Source organism: Periplaneta americana, chromosome 13, assembly GCF_040183065.1.
Source record: "Periplaneta americana isolate PAMFEO1 chromosome 13, P.americana_PAMFEO1_priV1, whole genome shotgun sequence".
NCBI classification, from domain to species: Eukaryota; Metazoa; Arthropoda; class Insecta; order Blattodea; family Blattidae; genus Periplaneta; species Periplaneta americana.
The window spans coordinates 69,808,529-69,827,220 of NC_091129.1; the positions used below are offsets into that span (position 1 = coordinate 69,808,529).

General features: G+C 35.6%; 1 protein-coding gene across 1 annotated transcript in view; it reads right to left on the bottom strand.

Annotated features, from left to right (window-relative positions):
* The window catches only part of LOC138712021 (enolase-phosphatase E1-like), a 35,334-nt gene extending 17,025 nt beyond the window's left edge, over nucleotides 1-18,309 (bottom strand). Inside the window, exons 1-4 of the mRNA XM_069843405.1 lie at nucleotides 18,221-18,309; nucleotides 8,740-8,960; nucleotides 3,900-4,152; nucleotides 1,570-1,671 (exon numbers count right to left, since the gene is read on the bottom strand). Coding sequence (XP_069699506.1) covers nucleotides 1,570-1,671; nucleotides 3,900-4,152; nucleotides 8,740-8,890 — 506 coding nt within the window. The 5' untranslated portion in view covers nucleotides 8,891-8,960; nucleotides 18,221-18,309. The remainder of the gene's footprint in view (nucleotides 1-1,569; nucleotides 1,672-3,899; nucleotides 4,153-8,739; nucleotides 8,961-18,220) is intronic.
* Nucleotides 18,310-18,692: the final 383 nt, after the last annotated feature.

The following is an 18,692-nucleotide window of genomic DNA, read 5'->3' on the forward strand; positions in this document are numbered from 1 at the left end:
CTGTTTGTAGCTCTCACTGTTTACCCTAGTAAAACCAATTACACTAATTGAAGTTTCAAATTTAGGTGATTTATTTTACTATTTAACATAGATGGAAGACTAGAGTGGATGGAAAAAGACCAAAGGAAAGATCTATAGACTATAGACTTTGGATAAATTGATGGAAATGATTTTAAAATAAAGAGGAATGAGTATAAACAGAGCATAGCTATTAGCTAGAGACCAAAGAGGATCAAATAAGTAAAGTATATATAATTTTAAAAATACTGAAAATTCCAACTCTTGACTCTGAGTAAAACAGAGAAAATGAAGCACACATAAAAAAATAATATCTCAGAAATTTTATTTAAAGTTAAACATATCTAAAAATGTATAATTTTGTATTGCAACTAATATAAAAGGCTTCACTGCATATTAATGACGACTTTCTTATAGCTATGTTTATGCTCCAATTGCGAAATAAAGTTTCACCTACAAAAAAAGCTCTACACCGAACAATTTTTTTAAATATGTTTGATAAAGTGTGTGTCTAATGCCTATTCACTTCACTGTGCGTGATTCGGTTTCCGCATACTGCGGATAGGTAGCAGGACTGTAACCCATTTTCAAATTGCATACCACTTCGGCGGGCCACCTTATGCATGATGTGTATCTGTGGAGAGTTATGTCGTGTACTAGGGTGAGTGTATGTTCAGTGTTCGTGTAAGTGTAGTGTAGGGAATGGGTGAGGGTGATGATGAAGTTGAGAAAGGGAGAAGGGGAAACCTGGTACCGGCACGTAGCCTACTCCTGTCGAATAGCATCAAGGGGGCCGCCAGGCTTAACGTCCCCATCCGACGGACGAATCATTATCAACCGTGACATGCCTTCCCTTCACATGCACTGCGGAGAGATTTGGAATTTAACCCAAACATATTGGTGCACAATTTAGTGATTATAAGTTGTGCGCCGTCATCTCTCCTAGTTCCGAGGTAGAAATTTAACAAGAAAACTTCTGACCCCGCCGGAAATCGAACCCGGCCCGGCTAGTCTGGAGGCAGACATGCTACCACAGAGCTAACTCGGTGGATATATTTTTGATAAAGTGAAACCAAGTAAAAGAAATTATATTTTTCCATATCTTAAAATTATACAATATCTATAAAAAATATATAGGCTAAACAACATTATTTTAAAAAAATTAAAAACTTTTGAATGTAATATCGTCTGGGCTAGTTGCCTCATAAGTGGTGCCTTGTTGGTATGAATTGTGGGGTTCAGATCTGTCTTCGGACAGTTGACTAAACATCATCTAGAAAAACAATTTCACCATTGACTGCCTGCTTACGTGCCGTGAATAACATAGGCTACATTAGTCTAATGAATGAAAAAAGTGCATAGTTATACAAACTATAGTTGTAAATGTGGCATTTACGTTATATGCAGACATTTAGTTATAAAAATCAACAATTTAACTATGTGTAATACATTACACGGCATGCTTCCTAGCGTAGCCTACTAAATAATTTTCATTTTAAGAAGCCATATTTTAATACGAATTGCAGACAGTAAGAAATAACATAATATTACCTTTTACTAGGAATGGCCAAACATTGCGTGCGGGCTGTGAGAGGTCGTCGTTTGAAAGGATAAAGAGCCTCATCTATTTCATAAGTTTCACGCCATGGTTCTCTGGAAAAAAATAGATATGTAACAAAATGGTAGGTCTTGTAAATTTTAATGTTTATTTAACATCAGAAACTAAGCTTAGAATTATAAAATTGTGTTATAAAAATAGCTCGGTAAAAATCACAAAAATAATGCTTTCTCTAAGCAATTCAGTTACCTCCTAAGTGTGAATGTAAGATACTTCATTGTATAAATTATGTTATTAATCAAATTATAATTGTCAATATCTATACGCTAATAATTATTCTTATAATAACAAAATATGCAATAACAAGTGTACACAAAACTTAAACCTTTGCTAATGAATTACTGTTTTATTTAGTACCGTATCAGATAAGACACAAATGTTACAAGGCGTAATATTAAAGTAAATTAAATTAGTGAATATTATAATATGAAAGATCTAACAACAAAAAGAGAAGTAATGATAATAAATTTAAAATATTATTCATTTACACGATGAATAACAATTGAACAGTTCTCATACTTCACACCTTTACGATTCAATGTGTCATATGAAACGGATCAGGACACAGGAAGATTAAGAAGTTAAAAGTAGGCTACATATTGAACAAGTCACAGAATAGTGGCAATATAAGTTTTATTGAATGGCAGAGTGTCAATAAAGTTGACAAGTGAGGAAATCTCTAGAACAGTATTTTCCAGCCTTTTTGATGCTGAAGCTCCCCTTTTCCTCAATTTTTTTTCAGTGCAGTCCAATGGCCTGAAGTGCAGAGGAGAATGTAGGAATGTGAAATTGGGCAACAATTAAACAAGAATTAATTATGTTCTTATTCAACACAAAATAGTCGGACGTTTAAATTTGCTTATAGAAAAAATATTTTTTTTTCTTCACGGCCCCCATTAACTGCTCTTCATACATGCATAGGACCGCGGCCCTCCGGTTGAGAATCGCTGCTCTATAATACAAGTAACAGGCCTATGCGCTATATGTGATCGATAATAAACGTACCGGTAACAAAATCGATATTGCCAATACGAGTTTTGTTGTGTGACAGGGAGACATGGAAGTTGACTAATAAAGAAATCTCTAGAATGCAAGTAACAGATAGGTCTGTGCGCTTTCTGTGACCGATAAAGAAATATACCGGTATCAAAATCCATACTGGCACTACAAGTTTTATTGTATGACGAGACATGGAAGTTGACTAGTAAAGAAACCTCTAGATTCTAGAATACAAGTAACAGATAGGCCTATGCGCTTTCTGTGATCGATATAGAAACATACAGGTATAAAATTATTGCGTGACAAGAAGACATGAAATTGGAATAGCAAAACTTCTCCAGAATACAAGTAAAAGATATGCTTCAAATGATCGATAAAAGAACGAATCATAATTGATAATTGAACAAGAACACGTGGCAGAATGAGTTAGCTTCCACTCTACATGCATTCAACTGTCTCAGTGGTGATGAAGACTACAGTCACTGTAATGAAGACATGAGCGTGACGTTCTCTCTCGGAAGAATGTGCAACTACAAAGAAATAAACATCTTCCCCCGATAGTCATCTCCCCCCGATTCACTCTAATGTATTACATAATATCATAAAAAAATATTATTACAGCTAGTTTATCATTGAGAAATAAGAAAAAGCTGTTAACTTGAATTTATTGAATGCAAAGTCGTTACTTAATTATGCAACAAGTTAGGCGATGTTTGGATTCTGTGTAAAAACCCTTATATTCAATTGTTATTGTTATTGTTATTATTATTATTATTATTATTATTATCGAGGAATTCTTGAACTCTTGCGTGTGCTCGATTACACTAGCCTCTAGCACTTGAAAGTGGAACTAAACGCCGATGGAGCGCATGAATACATAAAAACAGAACAGGAAAATTCGCTCAGTGTCCATTCTATATAATCCCTATTCGCTGAGAAGACCTTACGACCTTAACTCTGTCAATATAAATAAATATATGAAAGAAATAAATAATAATAGAGGCCTAATAAATTCATATTAATGATGCCGATGATATAGGCCTTCGTCACTTTATGTCAAGTACAGTCACAGACTTTATGAGAAATAAAACTCGTAGGTGATATAATAAGATTCAGATTTGTCAGAAATGTAATAATTTTAAGAGAAAATAATGTATGTGAGAGAGGAACAAAGAATGGGTGCAATTGAATAGATATGATAAATCGGGTGCATTATGAAGTGCTCACCCACAATGCAATGCACAGAATGATGTTGGATACATACTTCCTCGGCGTGGCCAGGAGATTTATGTATTCGTTTGGCTTCAAGCCCTTGCGATCCACAATCTTCTCTTTGAAAAAGATGTGCGGACATGGACTGAAGGAAGGAACAATTGCTGCTACTCTCTTTCGTGCCCATACTATGGATTCCTTGCGCTTCTTTCCAGCCTTCTTAGGTTTTCCGCCTTTAGCGCCTTGTTTCTTCTTCTTTTTCTTTTTCGGCGGTTTTAGCGGCTTCTTTTTAGGGGGAGAAGGAGCTGAAAATACAAAAAGAATTTTTTAGTTAATTATTATTTGCAAGAAAATGCGCCACCTTCATAATCAGTTCCATTCGTATGCAATGTACTATTTTCTCTTTTTTTTTTTTTCTTTTCACGTATTAGGCCTCATTTTACCGTTTTAGCGAGTTTCAAATATTATTACATCTAACAAAAATATTATTAATATTTATGTTCTACAGTCTTGTTTATTTTCACTTAATGTAATTCTTCGTAAACTACAGCAGTTTTGCTACTTAAGATGGGCATCTGTACTAATAATAAATCTGTAGACGAAATTTTTCTGGTAATTTTCGATTTTCCAAAAATAATTGGTCCTAACATGTATAATTAACCACCCTGAAACCGAAAATCGTTTTTTTGAAATTTTTGTTTGTATGTCTGTCTGTCTGTCTGTCTGTATGTTTGTTACCTTTTCACGCGATAATGGCTGAACGGATTTCGATGAAAATTAGAACATAAATTAAGTTCGTTGTAACTTAGATTTTAGGCTATATGGCATTAAAAATACATTATTTAAAAGGGGGGTTATAAGGGGGCCTGGATTAAATAAATCGAAATATCTCGCTTATTATCGATTTTTGTGAAAAATGTTACATAACAAAAGTTTCTTTAAAAATAATTTCCGATAAGTTTTATTCCTTGAAAAAGTTTGATAGGACCGATATTTAATGAGATAAATGAGTTTTAAAATTAAAATAACTGCCATCTATGGCCGTGTAATGAATTAAAAAAGAAATGACTTCTTCTATAAGGGGCCTTGGACAGCAACAATCGAAAGCTATGAAAGATAGCGTACAGAGAATGTTTCTGTGTTTGTATGAAGTAATATCGGAAGCTAAATTAACCGATTTGTACAATTAATTATTATTTCACCATTGGAAAGTGTAGTTTCTCTAGATGGACATAATGCTATAATGTTATTACAGTAACTTCTAATATAATATAATATAATATAATATAATATAATATTATTTAAGTTATTTGAAGGGTTCATAACCATAGTGGGCCAAGCGCCATTTACTGAATACGTAGAAAACAAGGGTTAAAATTAAGTTATTACCATAATTCAATGGAAACCTATAACAAGTAAAATAAAATATACACATTAAATCTAAATGATGTCAATCTTCATTAAACTATGGTTGCATGTAATAAAAATTAAGAAACATGTTAAAGGAATTGTCATTGCACCAAATGAGTGTCTCTGGACCAAAATGATCGCATTTTAATTATTTGGATGCAATTTAAATTAAGTAACATATTAAACGATTTATCCTTCTATCAAACACGAATGTTCCCTGGATCAAACGTCCTATTTTAATAATGTAATTACTTTATATTTATTTCTATCGGGTGCAGCGGAGCGTACGGGTACGGCTAGTTAAAAATGTCTGGGATACGTAGTAAATTTTAAGCATTCTCATATATATATATAGTCCACACCTGTGGAGTAACGGTTAGCGTGTCTGGCTGCGAAACCAGGTGGTCCGGGTTCCATTCCCGGTCAGGGAAGTTACCTGGTTGAGTTTTTTTCCAGGATTTTCCCTCAACCCAATATGAGCAAATGCTGGGTAACTTTCGGTGCTGGACCCCGGACTCATTTCACCGGCATTATCACCTTCATCTCAGTCAGACGCTAAATAACCTAAGATGTTGATATATATATATATATATATATATATATTGTTTTCGTGGGTCCAGAAATACTTGGTACCTGTGTGTATGTTCATAGTGCACTCTATTATACGTTTGCTTGCTAGAATTTTTTGATACATTCCGTTTACATTTCTTTGGATAAACTGTTCAAAATGTCCACCTGCTGCTGAATATAGGCCGCAGCTCGTCGTCTCATCAAGATCCGAACATGCTCGGCCTCCACGCTCACCAGATTTCAACCCAATTGCATTTCTTTTCGTAAAAGCACTTAAAGTCGTTGGTGTATTCTACTTCTGTGGATAATGAAAGAACTCTCTTCAGCAGATTCTGCAAGGCTGTTACACAGTAAGAACTGTGCCAGGAATTTTGGAATTTGTTCGGATCTCGATGAGACGAAGTGCTGCGGCCTGTAAGGTCGACATTTTTAACAGTTCATCTGAGGAAATGTAAAAATAATGCATCAGAATAATTTTATTCCAGCAAACATACGTAGGCTATTGGAGTGCACTATGATCATATTTGCAAGCCCTACTCAGAAACTAAGCATTTTCGGACCCATGTTGATATAATCATTTTGTCTTCTGTACATATGAGGAATTCATGCCTCAACTTTTGCCCGCTATATCCGTATAATATAAGGAGTAAAGAATTGAATAAGCTTATTCCTTCATTCATTTATGTTAGAAGTGTCATTTTTAGATGCAATACGACCATCCTACTCCTTTATCTCCCAGCTTAGTTGCCTCATAAGTGATGCTTTATTGGCGTCACTTATGAGGTTTCAACCTATCTTCGGACAGGTCACTAAACAACACTAACTGCTTGGAGACAGTTAATTCTAAACTAAATACAGGTATGCTACAAAATGTGATGTAGTTCAATTTAAATACGTCAGGGTTGATGTTTTACTTTCTAGATCATATTATGTACATAAAAATTGCCTGAAGGAATACCTTGATTGTTAATCATTTATTAATTAGAGAATCAGAATCTGATGCAAATCATTTGAGTACTATTAAATTTATACATACATTAACACTACAGTACGTAATTAAAACAATAATAAATAATATTGATATACTGGGTTGGGCCGAAGTAGATAGGTATACAGTTATTTATTATTTTTATTAAGCTTATTATTATTATTATTATTATTATTATTATTATTATTATTATTATTATTATTGTGGCATTATTAACCGGCAATATCAGCGTGAATAGTAAGAAAAAGAACGAATGACATACACAAACCAATATTTATAACACAATAATTAAGTCCATTTCATAAGTGTTCAAATTGGAGTTCTTCAGCATTAAGGAATAGGCCTATTAACAATTGTATACCTAGTTTTTTCTAATTCTAGAATAATAAGTTATCCTTTATACCCTTAAACTCATTGTTTGTTACTTTTCGCGACTTACATCATAAGTATCAAATTTTATTATAGAGCTTTGTGCCACCATTTTATCTTAATGTATAGTATTTCACCTCTTACATTCAAGGACCGTTCTGTACATTCTTGGCATTGAGGTAACGGGATGTCAGATTTCATTTTCAACGTTATTTTGCCAATGGTGTTGGAGACTTACGAACAGCCGGTCAATGGCTCAGTGTTCTCCATTCCCCATAAAACTCTACACTGTAGAGTATCTCACTTGTTCTCAATGGAATTTAGATCTGGGGGCTGGGCAGGCCACGGCAACAAATATTTTGCATTCCAGCCACTTAGAGACTGTTCGAACAACATGTGACCTGACATTATGATGCATAAAGTTAAATTCAGGGACAGATTGCTCAGAATTTGGAAATACAATACAATATGATTTTATATTAGTCATTATACCTCCCCATACCGCAATAAAAGTTGACTGGTATTTATAAACCTCTTGTACATATCTCAATCCTTCTGCATTACCTGATTGCTTCCAAATGTGTATCCTGTTGGAATCTAGATGCTAGCCTAGGAGAGATTCGTCCGAAAAGAATATATGACATTGGTCATCTGTTAAATTTTCGTATTGCTGTCCGCAGTATGACGTCCTCGATTTCCATGCCGAATACCTGGATATTTTAATGGGCGACGGGCATCAAATTCTCTTTGATATAACCTGTTCCTCATAGTCTGAGCTGGAATAGTTACGTTATGGGCATTCTGCAAGGCATTTTTAACATAGTGTCTATTGAATTTCTTTCTCTCTCAAGGCCCTTAGACTCAGAAATCTGTCCTGTACGGCAGTTCTAATCCTTGATTTACCTTTGTGTCATCATTCTGAACTCTTAAATTCCTATTAGTTATTTCACAGTCGTGATAAGATGTCTTTTCCGGCGTTCAGTATTCATGCGACATCATTTTATGTTCCATAACTTTAAATTATGCCAACGGCCCTTAACATATCATCAAGACTTGCGTTCAAGCATTCATTTTCATCTTTAAGATATTTTTTAAATAAAACTATATACTTTATTTTTATTTTTAATGTAATAATGATAATAAGTGGTTGTCAAGAGATTCTTTTGCACCTATCTTAGATGAGAGAACCATCTTGTGGGCCGCATGATGGAAGCAGGTAGCTCAGCAGCGGTCAGTGAAAATGTAGTATTAGTAGTATTTATTTATTTAACCTGGTAGAGATAAGGCCGTTAGGCCTTCTCTGCCCCTCTACCAGGGGATTACAACTATAATATGGAGAATAAAATTACAATTAATATTAAATTTACAATTACAATTACAATAAAAATTAAAGTACGACAAGATTATCTGATTAATGAAAGCTAGACATTTTATCATAGAAATGTAAGTAATGTAATAAGGAAATTAAACAGATGCATCATGACAAGGTGCTTAAACTGAAAATAGGTTAAGAAACAAATAAGGGGTTGCTTGTGCATGTACAGGGCGGTAATACCTGGCTTCTTTAGTTTCTTAGTTTCTTTTTCCAACTCCTCTTCTGTATCTTCTACTACTTCCTCTGTTTCTTCTACGACGGTCTCTGTTATCGTCTCCTCCGCGGAGCCAGCCTCGGACTGAACTTCCGCTTCAGGTTCAGCCTCCGCCATGTTTTACAGAACTTGGTCACTGTGAATTTCACCAAATAAAGTGGACTGGACCCTTCATCACTGATGACTGCTACAAAGATCAAAGATGGTAGATTTTTTGTTATTACATTTCATTAGGATCAATCAGTTTCTGATGGTATTATCATAGGCATCACCACGATAGATTTTGACTTATCGATAATTTACGAACGACTTCAATGTAAGTACCCTAGTCCTACTACCTCTAATGGTATTTATTAGGACAATTTCACGAATGTAATAGCAAAGACTTTACATACAGTAGTCCACACCTGTGGAGTAACGGCTAGCGCGTCTGGTCGTGAAACCAGGTGGCCCGGGTTCGATTCCCGGTCGGGGCAAGTTACCTGGTTGAGGTTTTTTTCCGAGGTTTTCCCTCAACCCAATATCCCGGACTCATTTCACCGGCATTATCACCATCTCATTCAGACGCTAAATAACCTAAGCTGTTGATAAAGCGTCGTAAAATAGCCCACTAAAATAAAAAAACATACAGTACATAGTGGCGTGTATTATTAAATACATATTAAATTTATTAACCTAGTACAGTGAAACTTCACAATAATGGACACCTCCGGGGTAAAAATAAATGTCGGCTATTTAGAAAATAGTATCAAAATCATTATAATTCTTTATATTCAACACTACATTTATTTTATATGAATTATATCCTCACACAATGTAAGATATTACTGTACAAAACTCTGAAATTTGAATGCTCTTCTAAACATACGACAACATAAGCAGCTGTACGTTATATTCTGCATAAAAGCAATCTACAATTTTTGTTTGTTTATTGCAATCTTTGTAGGCCTACATTTTAATTTCAATATGTAGACTTAGGGGAGAGTCGGGTAGTATCGGACAGTGCGTTTCTTTCATCTACCACCATATGGTAGTACCTGAATGACATGGTTACGTTTCTCTATGAGACATCACAGAAACGTAACCATGTCAATCAGGTACTATCGTGTTGTTGATGAAAGGAACTCACTGTCAGATATTACTCGATGTCCGATACTACCCGACTCTCCCTATTTCTTAAAATGGATCACTTGCTTTGACTGTCCGTATTCAGAAGGTAATCGTACCAAAAATTGCTCATTGGTACTGTCCGCGTCCATAATAAATAGAGGTCCGCTATTGGAAATATTTTCTTTCATAAGAATGTGTATTCATGCAGGGATTTTTTAAGATGTCCATTATAGAGAGAGGTCCGCTAATAGAAATATATTGTTCCATAAGAATGTTTTTCTGCAGGGACTTTTTAAGATGTCCGTTTTTGGGAATATATTATTCCATACAAATGTGTGTATTTCTGCCGGGACTTTTTAATATGTCGTTATAAAGAGATGTCTGCTATTGGAAATATTTTATTCCATCAGAATGTGATTATGTTGATATTCCCGACTGCATCACTCAAATACTAGCTGCAGAAATTTGTTTAAAATACTTGTCAATATTTTTATTGGGATTTTTTGGAGTTTATTTCCTTTACTGATAATAATCTAATGGCCAGTCACATTAGAACATCACACCACTAATAACAGTAGAAAATCTCACTAACGTAATGCCACTGCTTTATGTGTTATATATTAGGTCTATGCCCTTTTAATGTGGGTGTACAATCCTCCGCGCGACCGCTTCCACTGCTTGCGGGTCTTGGGTGAGTCAAGCCTATAACCGCGGTGAAAAAGTGTCAGGAAGTCCGATGTAAATCACCTACAGTTCGTGGCGTAAGTTTTTACTAATGAACACTTAAAAAATAAACACTTAAAAATCTACCTACAGTTTGTCGCGTAAGTTACTTGTTATTACTAATAAACATTAAAAAAATAAACACAAATTCACTTTGAATCGAATTTCGTTTAGAACTTGGACACCTGGGAATCTCTCTTCAAATAATCTCCTTACAGCACGAGCAAAATCTGTACGCACGTGTGAATCATACACGAATACTCTTTGCAGAATAGAATATCTTGATTGAGCCATATCAACTTAATTAAGACGCTGTATTACGTCGCCTAAAGAACACGTGCTTATCTTGCAATAGTACAACTCACACTGACGCCTGACACGATCTTCAGCGCGGTGGAAGCGGGAATCTTAGCAGCGGGTTCCGCCGATTAGCCGTAAGCCGTGAAAGAGCGTGCGCGCGAAGGATTTTTCACTCAGTACAATAGTCGTGTTTTGTTTTTGTAAACGGAGTTTTAATACATTTTCTACTAGGTTATTCCATTTAATCAGAACTTTCGTTAATTCGGACAAATTATCCTCCCAATTAGTCCGGATTAACGAAGTTCTACTGTACTTACAATTAAAATAAATATATGTACTGACCGTCTTCTCTTAACTACAACAAGATTTAACAACATTTTTATATCCTTCAATAGATTTATATAGAGATCGGGTAACTCCATGACTGCTTTTTTTCCTACCTAATCGGCCACCTAACGAGATGAACTCTATATCCATTTCCTTCAAGATACAGCCCTTTCAGAACAAGTGAGAGAAATTTTTGGGATGCATTAATTAGTAACTTTCTTTGAACAACTTGGAAATAACGCCTTAGAGAAACCGCCATGTTACGGAGAACTCTTTTTTTTTTTCCTTCTTCCCCCTCTGCCCAAATGCAGGGTGTTCAAAACTACGGGTTTTAAACGACCGTGTCATTTACAGATATTCCAGCCTGAAATGCGTATCTCTGCCAGGAATTACTAAAGTTTGACAAAGTTCTGTGTGGAATAAGACATCTGTCATCTTATTTCCTTTACGGCGGTACAGGCAGTGGCGGTTTTCAGTCTCCAATAATTTGGTATCTACAAACATTTGGAACTATAGATTGAGATCCCGTTTATAGTACTACCATGCTTACTGTATTAATACATTGTATTATTTTGTATTGTAGTATTGTACGGTATTGTACTGAATTGTTTTGCTTTTGTTTTTTCTTTGTGAATTTCTCTTACGTGAAAAAAGAAATATACTTTTTCAAATAAGTTCACCGTATGGAGTAACGGTTAACATGTCTGACCGTTAAACAAGCGGGTCCGGGTTCACATCTTGGTTGGGACAAGCTACTTGATTTAGATTTTTCCGGGGGTTTCTCTCAACCCATTAAGAGCAAATGATGGGTAAGTTTTGGCGCCGGACCCTGGGCTCATTTCGCTGACATTATCACCTTCATTTCACTCAGTCATTAGATAACAATCGCAGTTAGTAAACGTCGCAAAAAAACCATTAATAATTTCAAATAATTTCCCGTAATCAGATTAATAAAATAGAGTTTTAATGGGCTGTGATATGTACAAAAAAGTAACAATTTCGACTCCCTAAGTCAGCTTTTCATGGTTCTCATCATCACTAAAGGAAAATGCAGAGATAACTCCTTAAAAAAATTAGCCACACAGTCTTTTATGTTAGACCGACGATGAATCCCTGGAGCTGAATGCGTCGATAAAATGAGACGATTCCTTTTTCACTTTATAAGTTTTGCAAATTATTTGCAATGAATAAGACTATTCTGCTAAACTATAATTAGACAATATACTCGTTCGCCGAGATGTACTCGTAAATAATTTCATGAAGATGATGATGATGATGATGATGATGATGATGATGATGATGATGATGAAATAATCCGTATGATGGCTGAATGGTCAGACCTTAGACGTGTCACGCAGGTGGTCTAGGTTCGAATTCCGTGAGGTATGGAATATTTCACTTCAAAAATTCGTAGAAGTGATACTTGTGACGGACAAAGTCGCAGTTGGCTTTTTCTCGGGGTTCTCCATTTTTCTCATATTAGGCATCTACATCATACTCCATTTCGTCATCATTCCATAGCATTCCCCGAATGCCGGCTGGCGACGCACGGAGGGGGCTGGCCTAGGGACGAGGGGGATTGCCTGCTCGAAACCTGGCTACACAGCGAAACCTTAGTGTAGTCAGTTTGAGGGTTAGCGCAATAGATCGTGAAAAGTCGCAGTGCTGGGTCATAGTGTCACCTCCAGAATTTCCATTCCATTACAACTATCCGAAACGACACAAAACATGTCAGTAACTTCCATCCCAATTTCTGGTTAAATGATCAGTATGGTCATCGTCTTAAACAACACAGAATTTAAAACAAAGAGATACACGCCGATTTCTGTGAAAGGGAAAGAAATTTCGTTTTTCTTTTCGGGACTCGAACCCGAGTCGTTGGACATTTTGTTAGGCATGTTATCTCTAGAACCAAAGCTGAGAATATAACTTAGAGATACGAGATGAAATGAATGCTAGAGTTACAAAAATTAGTTACCAGTGGATAACAGAATGAATATACTTCTTTTTTCATTATACGAGGTACGCTGTCCTGGTTTTAGAATTGAGATCGATCCCGTCTTTTATGAGAAGAGCGTGATAAAAATAATGTGGCAGGAAGAGAGGGGTCGGGAATAGTAATATCTAACACGTTGCGTAATTAATATCGGACGGGGAAGAAAATTACACCATTGGGGAAATATTTCTGAGTTGATCAGTTGCCTGTTAGAAATTCAACGAAAACTGACAGCATAATTCCACTGGGAAAGTTATAACTTCAAAGGTTAATTCACACTATTCTACACAATATTTGTAGATAAACTGTACTGCTTGATCTTAAACCTACAAAGCGAGTAAAGATATCCTACTTAAAAATCAGACTTCTTGGGTCTTTTCGTGATAATCTGAACCAACACCAGACATTCACAAACAGCGGCGTTCTTGAACATGTGGTCACTATTGTGCAAGGGTATCTAATAAGCCAATACAAGACAAAAACGAAACACAGAACATTTTAAAATATTCCTATAAAAAGCAGGTATAACTCATTTCCTCTTCCTGGAATTGAATTTGAGATTATAGGATTTATAACTGTAAATCGGAACCACTTTTTTGTTTCACTAAAAGTGTTTTAATTTTACTTTGTGTTTATGTTCGCGATTAATGTTTGTTAATACAAATATTTCACTACATAGAAAATGTATAACGTTCTAAGTAAAAACAGAAACTAAAAACATCTTGAATATAGAGATCTGGTGACTTAAATATGTCGCACATGAAATACAAAAGAAAAAAGTTACTTATGATAAGTTATATATTACATGCGACAAGACAAAACATTGTAGCAACGAAGAAGGTGTGATGTAGAAATTAAATGTCGCGTGAAAAGCATTATAGGTGTCATTCGAATACAGGTGATGAGTTAGAGGCGATAATAAAAGGAGAATTTTGGAGTGAGTTTTGGCGAATGACGATGGAAATTATAGGAGTAACCAGAGAAAACCCCCTCACAATTTTGGTTTTGTTCATCTTAAATACAACTTCGCCAACGCCATGGTTTGAACTAGGGTTCGCTGTCGTCATAGCCCAACACTCTGCTATCAAGCTGCTGATTTCTGTATATAAATAAAATACTAGTTCGCTTTGCTTTATGCTCGCGACAAGTACATCAAAGACCACTTAAGTCTTTTTCACAGAGAAGTCACTTAAATATTTTATAGTTAAAGTTTCGTAGAATCAAGAGTCATCTGAAACCTCTGCATAAGTAAATATGCAGAAATGGTTGTCGGATGTTTGAATAAATTATCTCCTGTTAAAAGATCTCTGTCAATACTGACATCTTTCAGTGCTCCGTATTTTATTCTAATCACCTAATCCTAAGAATCTCTCAAGAAATGCAATCCGTTAAGCTCTGAGTCAAATGTAGGAAGATAAATTTCTTCTCTAAAAACACAAAAGCGAAATTTAGTAGATGTTAAGATAGTGTTGTGAATTAGACTGATTGATAGCATATCTAGGAATAAAAACAAAAAAGAAAGAAAAAAGAAAGGAACGAAGCAAGGAAGAAAGAAAGGAAGGAAGAAGGGAAGAAAGAAAGAAAAAAAGAAAGGAAAGAACGAAGGAAGGATGAGAACGAGACAGTGGGAAATATTCACAAGAGGTTTAAAAAGATGTATTGAGATGCAGCTGTCGATCGCAGTACGGTTAGTCGGTGCCAAGCAGATTATCTGGTGAAAGAGGGCACGCCTATATTCGGGATACTCATCGCAGCGGCAGAACCTGCAGTGCTCGAAGTCCTGACAATGGGCAGCGCGTTAACAATATTGTCGTACCTGACAAACGCGAAACAGTGAAAGAATTGTCACTCCAAGTCACATGTCAGTCACAAGACCACAGACCACAGACAGAAAACTTGGATTGACAACACTGAAACACCCGCCTTACAGTCCTGATTTGTAACTATGCGATTACCGTCTCTTTGGTAAACTGAAGGAATCTCTTCGCGGAACGAGGTTTGAAGATGATGACTCCCTCGTGCACGCTGCTAAAGAGTTGCTCAGACGTGTTGGTCCAGACCGTTGCCTACGAGATTACACAAGCTGGCGCATAGCACGATCGAGAGTAGGTCTCTGTGAGTCATAACAATTTCTGCCGCTAGGTTCGCCTCGCTGCCCTAAGAAATGATGAATAGTACCATTACAAAGCATTGTGTATCGTGAAAATAGTTCGATTAATTGTGCATTACTGATTGAGTACGAATATTATAAATATGCCAAGCATATTACAGTGTTATTTGAAGTTTGTTCAGCTAAGTTATATTCGAAAATTCTCTGTGTTTTGCTATGTGAAGAACTTAGTACCAACAGGTCGTATCTTTATAGCTTGCTTGTTAAATTACATATTGTCTGTCTTAGTTTTCCAATAAGCTGATTTTGTTTTCGAATTGTCCTAGTAATTTTTTTACGTTGTAATGTAATGGCTTTGGGAGTTTTTTTTTACTTTCAATTGAGCACTGTGTGGCTATAGTTTTTTATGTGCTTCATAGATTTCTTCAATTGAAACATTTGCTTTATTGAAAGCTGATGTACTATGTTCAATATTGGGTTTATTTTTCTTAGCAGGATGTTATTCACCACTTCTGTTATCCTTCTTTTGTTGCGTCTACTTATGTTTGAAACATTTTGTTTATGTTTTGGAAAATCATCAAAGACGCATAGTACCGCATTAGGAAGCAAATGTTTTAATGTTGTGCTGATTCTAAAATCAGCTTCTTTGAAATGTCTGCTGCAGACACGCGATTTCTTGTTTGGCGTCCAAAGAGTCCTTGGTTTGTCCCCTTCGCGAGAAATGGCTACACACCACTTCTTTCTTAGTCCTTCATCTTGTGGAAAACAATGAAACGAAAAATCACATTCTTTATTCTGGTTCGATTTGCACAATGGCACACAGCAGTAAACCATTTCAATCACACAAATTACAGGCTAACTTCCTAATTTAATAAATGCTAATTCAAAATATATTTACACGCACTAAAATACTACAGCGTTTACTATTACTATGCTCAATAGATTAATCAGTAGGCCTATAGAAATGTTTTCACCACTGCAAGAAAAAATCGCGCAATAATTATACTTCTCAGTTATTGTGGCGTTCGTATATTTTTAAAAAGAGAGGGAAAAGCTAGGCCTTCTTGCAAATGCTTAATTATGAATTCAAGGAAATTAAAGATAATGCAGTACCTTAATTAGTTGCAATATCTTATTTAATAACAATATTAATAATATTAGGTGAAAAGGGTAGGCTATAGTGCGTATATGTAAGATGTCAAGTTAATTTATTTCCGGAAATGTTTGGTGTATGAACTGAAGTACAGAGCAGTCAGTCCCTCAGTTTATATGTAATATGTTTTAATATCAAGAATGACAGCCTTTTATTGTAATATAATTGAGGAGTAGAAGTTTGGAAATTACGTATATTGTCCATAAAATATTGTACGAAGCATTTAATAAGCAATAGTGAGTCCTTTAAATGTCCCAAATGTCAATGTCATTTAAGTGTTCTGCTATGAATATTTAGGGCAGAACAGCGCTCCGAGCGGCGGAATTGGCATTACGAGGGAACCACTTCAGACTCGTTTTTCAAGCGCTATGCGCCAGCTTGTGTAATCTCGTAAGCAACGGTCCAGACAAGCTATACAGGCTCTCATTCCAAGGTGCCGTAAGGCAGTTGAAAGGGACGGGGATTATGTGGAAAAGTGACATTTTGTTCCTAAAGGTTGTATCTACATTCTGTGAAAATAGCAAAGCTGTAGGATAAAAATGTAAATTTTAAATAAATGTCTTGCATTACTTTTGGAGTGACCCTCGTGTGTGTGTGTGTGTGCGTGCGTGCGTGTGTATGTGGCAAATAGCAGGTTCTTCTTTGCGAACCCAACATTCTCCAATCTTTCTTATTTTCTGCTTTCCTCTTTTCTCAGCATATGATCCATATTATATCCTTCCCCAGCATCCCCCTCCCGGACATCCGAATGGGGGGATAGTTTTTCTTGGGAAAGGTAAATGCGGTAGCTTTCCGTTGTTTTCCGCGCACCACTCTATTTTTTGCATGTTAAATGATGGTAGGGTGCCCCAGCGTGAAGGTGAGGAGAGTGGATTTGAGTAATTAAGCTCTCCGGGTTCCACCGAAATTCACCGCAATGCTTGAATATCAGTTCTGCCAGGGTTTTTGATCCAATCAGAGTTCGGGAAATCTCAATTAGCCTTTGCCTCCATTGTCTTCTTATACGTATAAAAATTCTTTACTTCTGAAATGATAATTATATTAGGCCTATTCTTTAAAACATATAAAGACCTCTGGAGGAAGAAACATGATAGAATCAATAATACTACTGATTACGGCTACTCTAGACAGCGATGACATCTGGCATGCTATTCCTAACATCATTAGCACAATAGTTGCAAATAATTCCAAAAACTTCCTTCAGAATCGACCGAAGATCTTGCACACAGCTCTTTAATTTCTTGTTTAAAAGTGAGTCCAAGACCATGAGGATGTTCCTTAACACAAGGAAAGACTGTCATTTAAACAGTTTATTAGAACCAATGATTTCTTCATCATTGTCGTTGAAACATCTGCAGAAGTTTCGACTACATTATTTTGCCTAATTTATAACAAATTGTCATATTGCATTCTATACAACCACGCTTGATATCAATTAAAACCTGCGTGGTGACATGTGTACCTATGTATAATTAATTTTGATATGCAATGCATAGAAGAGTTCCGCGGCTGTTGGTTCGTGAAATTAGTAAGCATAAGACAATGTAATCATAAGATTTGTAGGAATTAAAGTACTGAAATTAAGAAAACGCACTCAGAAGAGATCCGTAAGAGACACAGATAAAAATTAAAGCCTTCAATTCAAGATTTCTAAAAAAAATGTACTTATCATATTGCACTAGAGTCTATATTACTATCAATACTATATTTTCATATAATTATACTTACTAATGAAGTAGTGACACTTGAATTTAGCATAGCCTAGCCGAAATGGAGTTTTTAGGAGATCATATTGATTGTTGAAGGTAGGGTCCCTCCTATATAACAAATTGAATATAAGAGTTACGACAATGAGCACACTCCTTCTGATTGGTTGAATCCAACCATGACCTCCATTAGCATACAATAAATAAATCACGTATGTACTAAATTAAAAATAAATTGTGTCGATGAAGTAATAAATCCCTCATTATCTGTAAAGTCTGAATTCTAAAGTTCCTTTATAATGAGAGTTGAGACAGTCCATGGTCTCTGTCCCCATCAACAATTGAAATATGTAATAATTTTATAGTCCTGCAGATGGAAAAACAAATCTCCTGTGAGAAGTAAAACTATAGGCCTATGTATTCTATATAAATATTAAACAAATTTGATACATAATTTTATAATATAGGCCTACTATATTATTTTATATCATTTA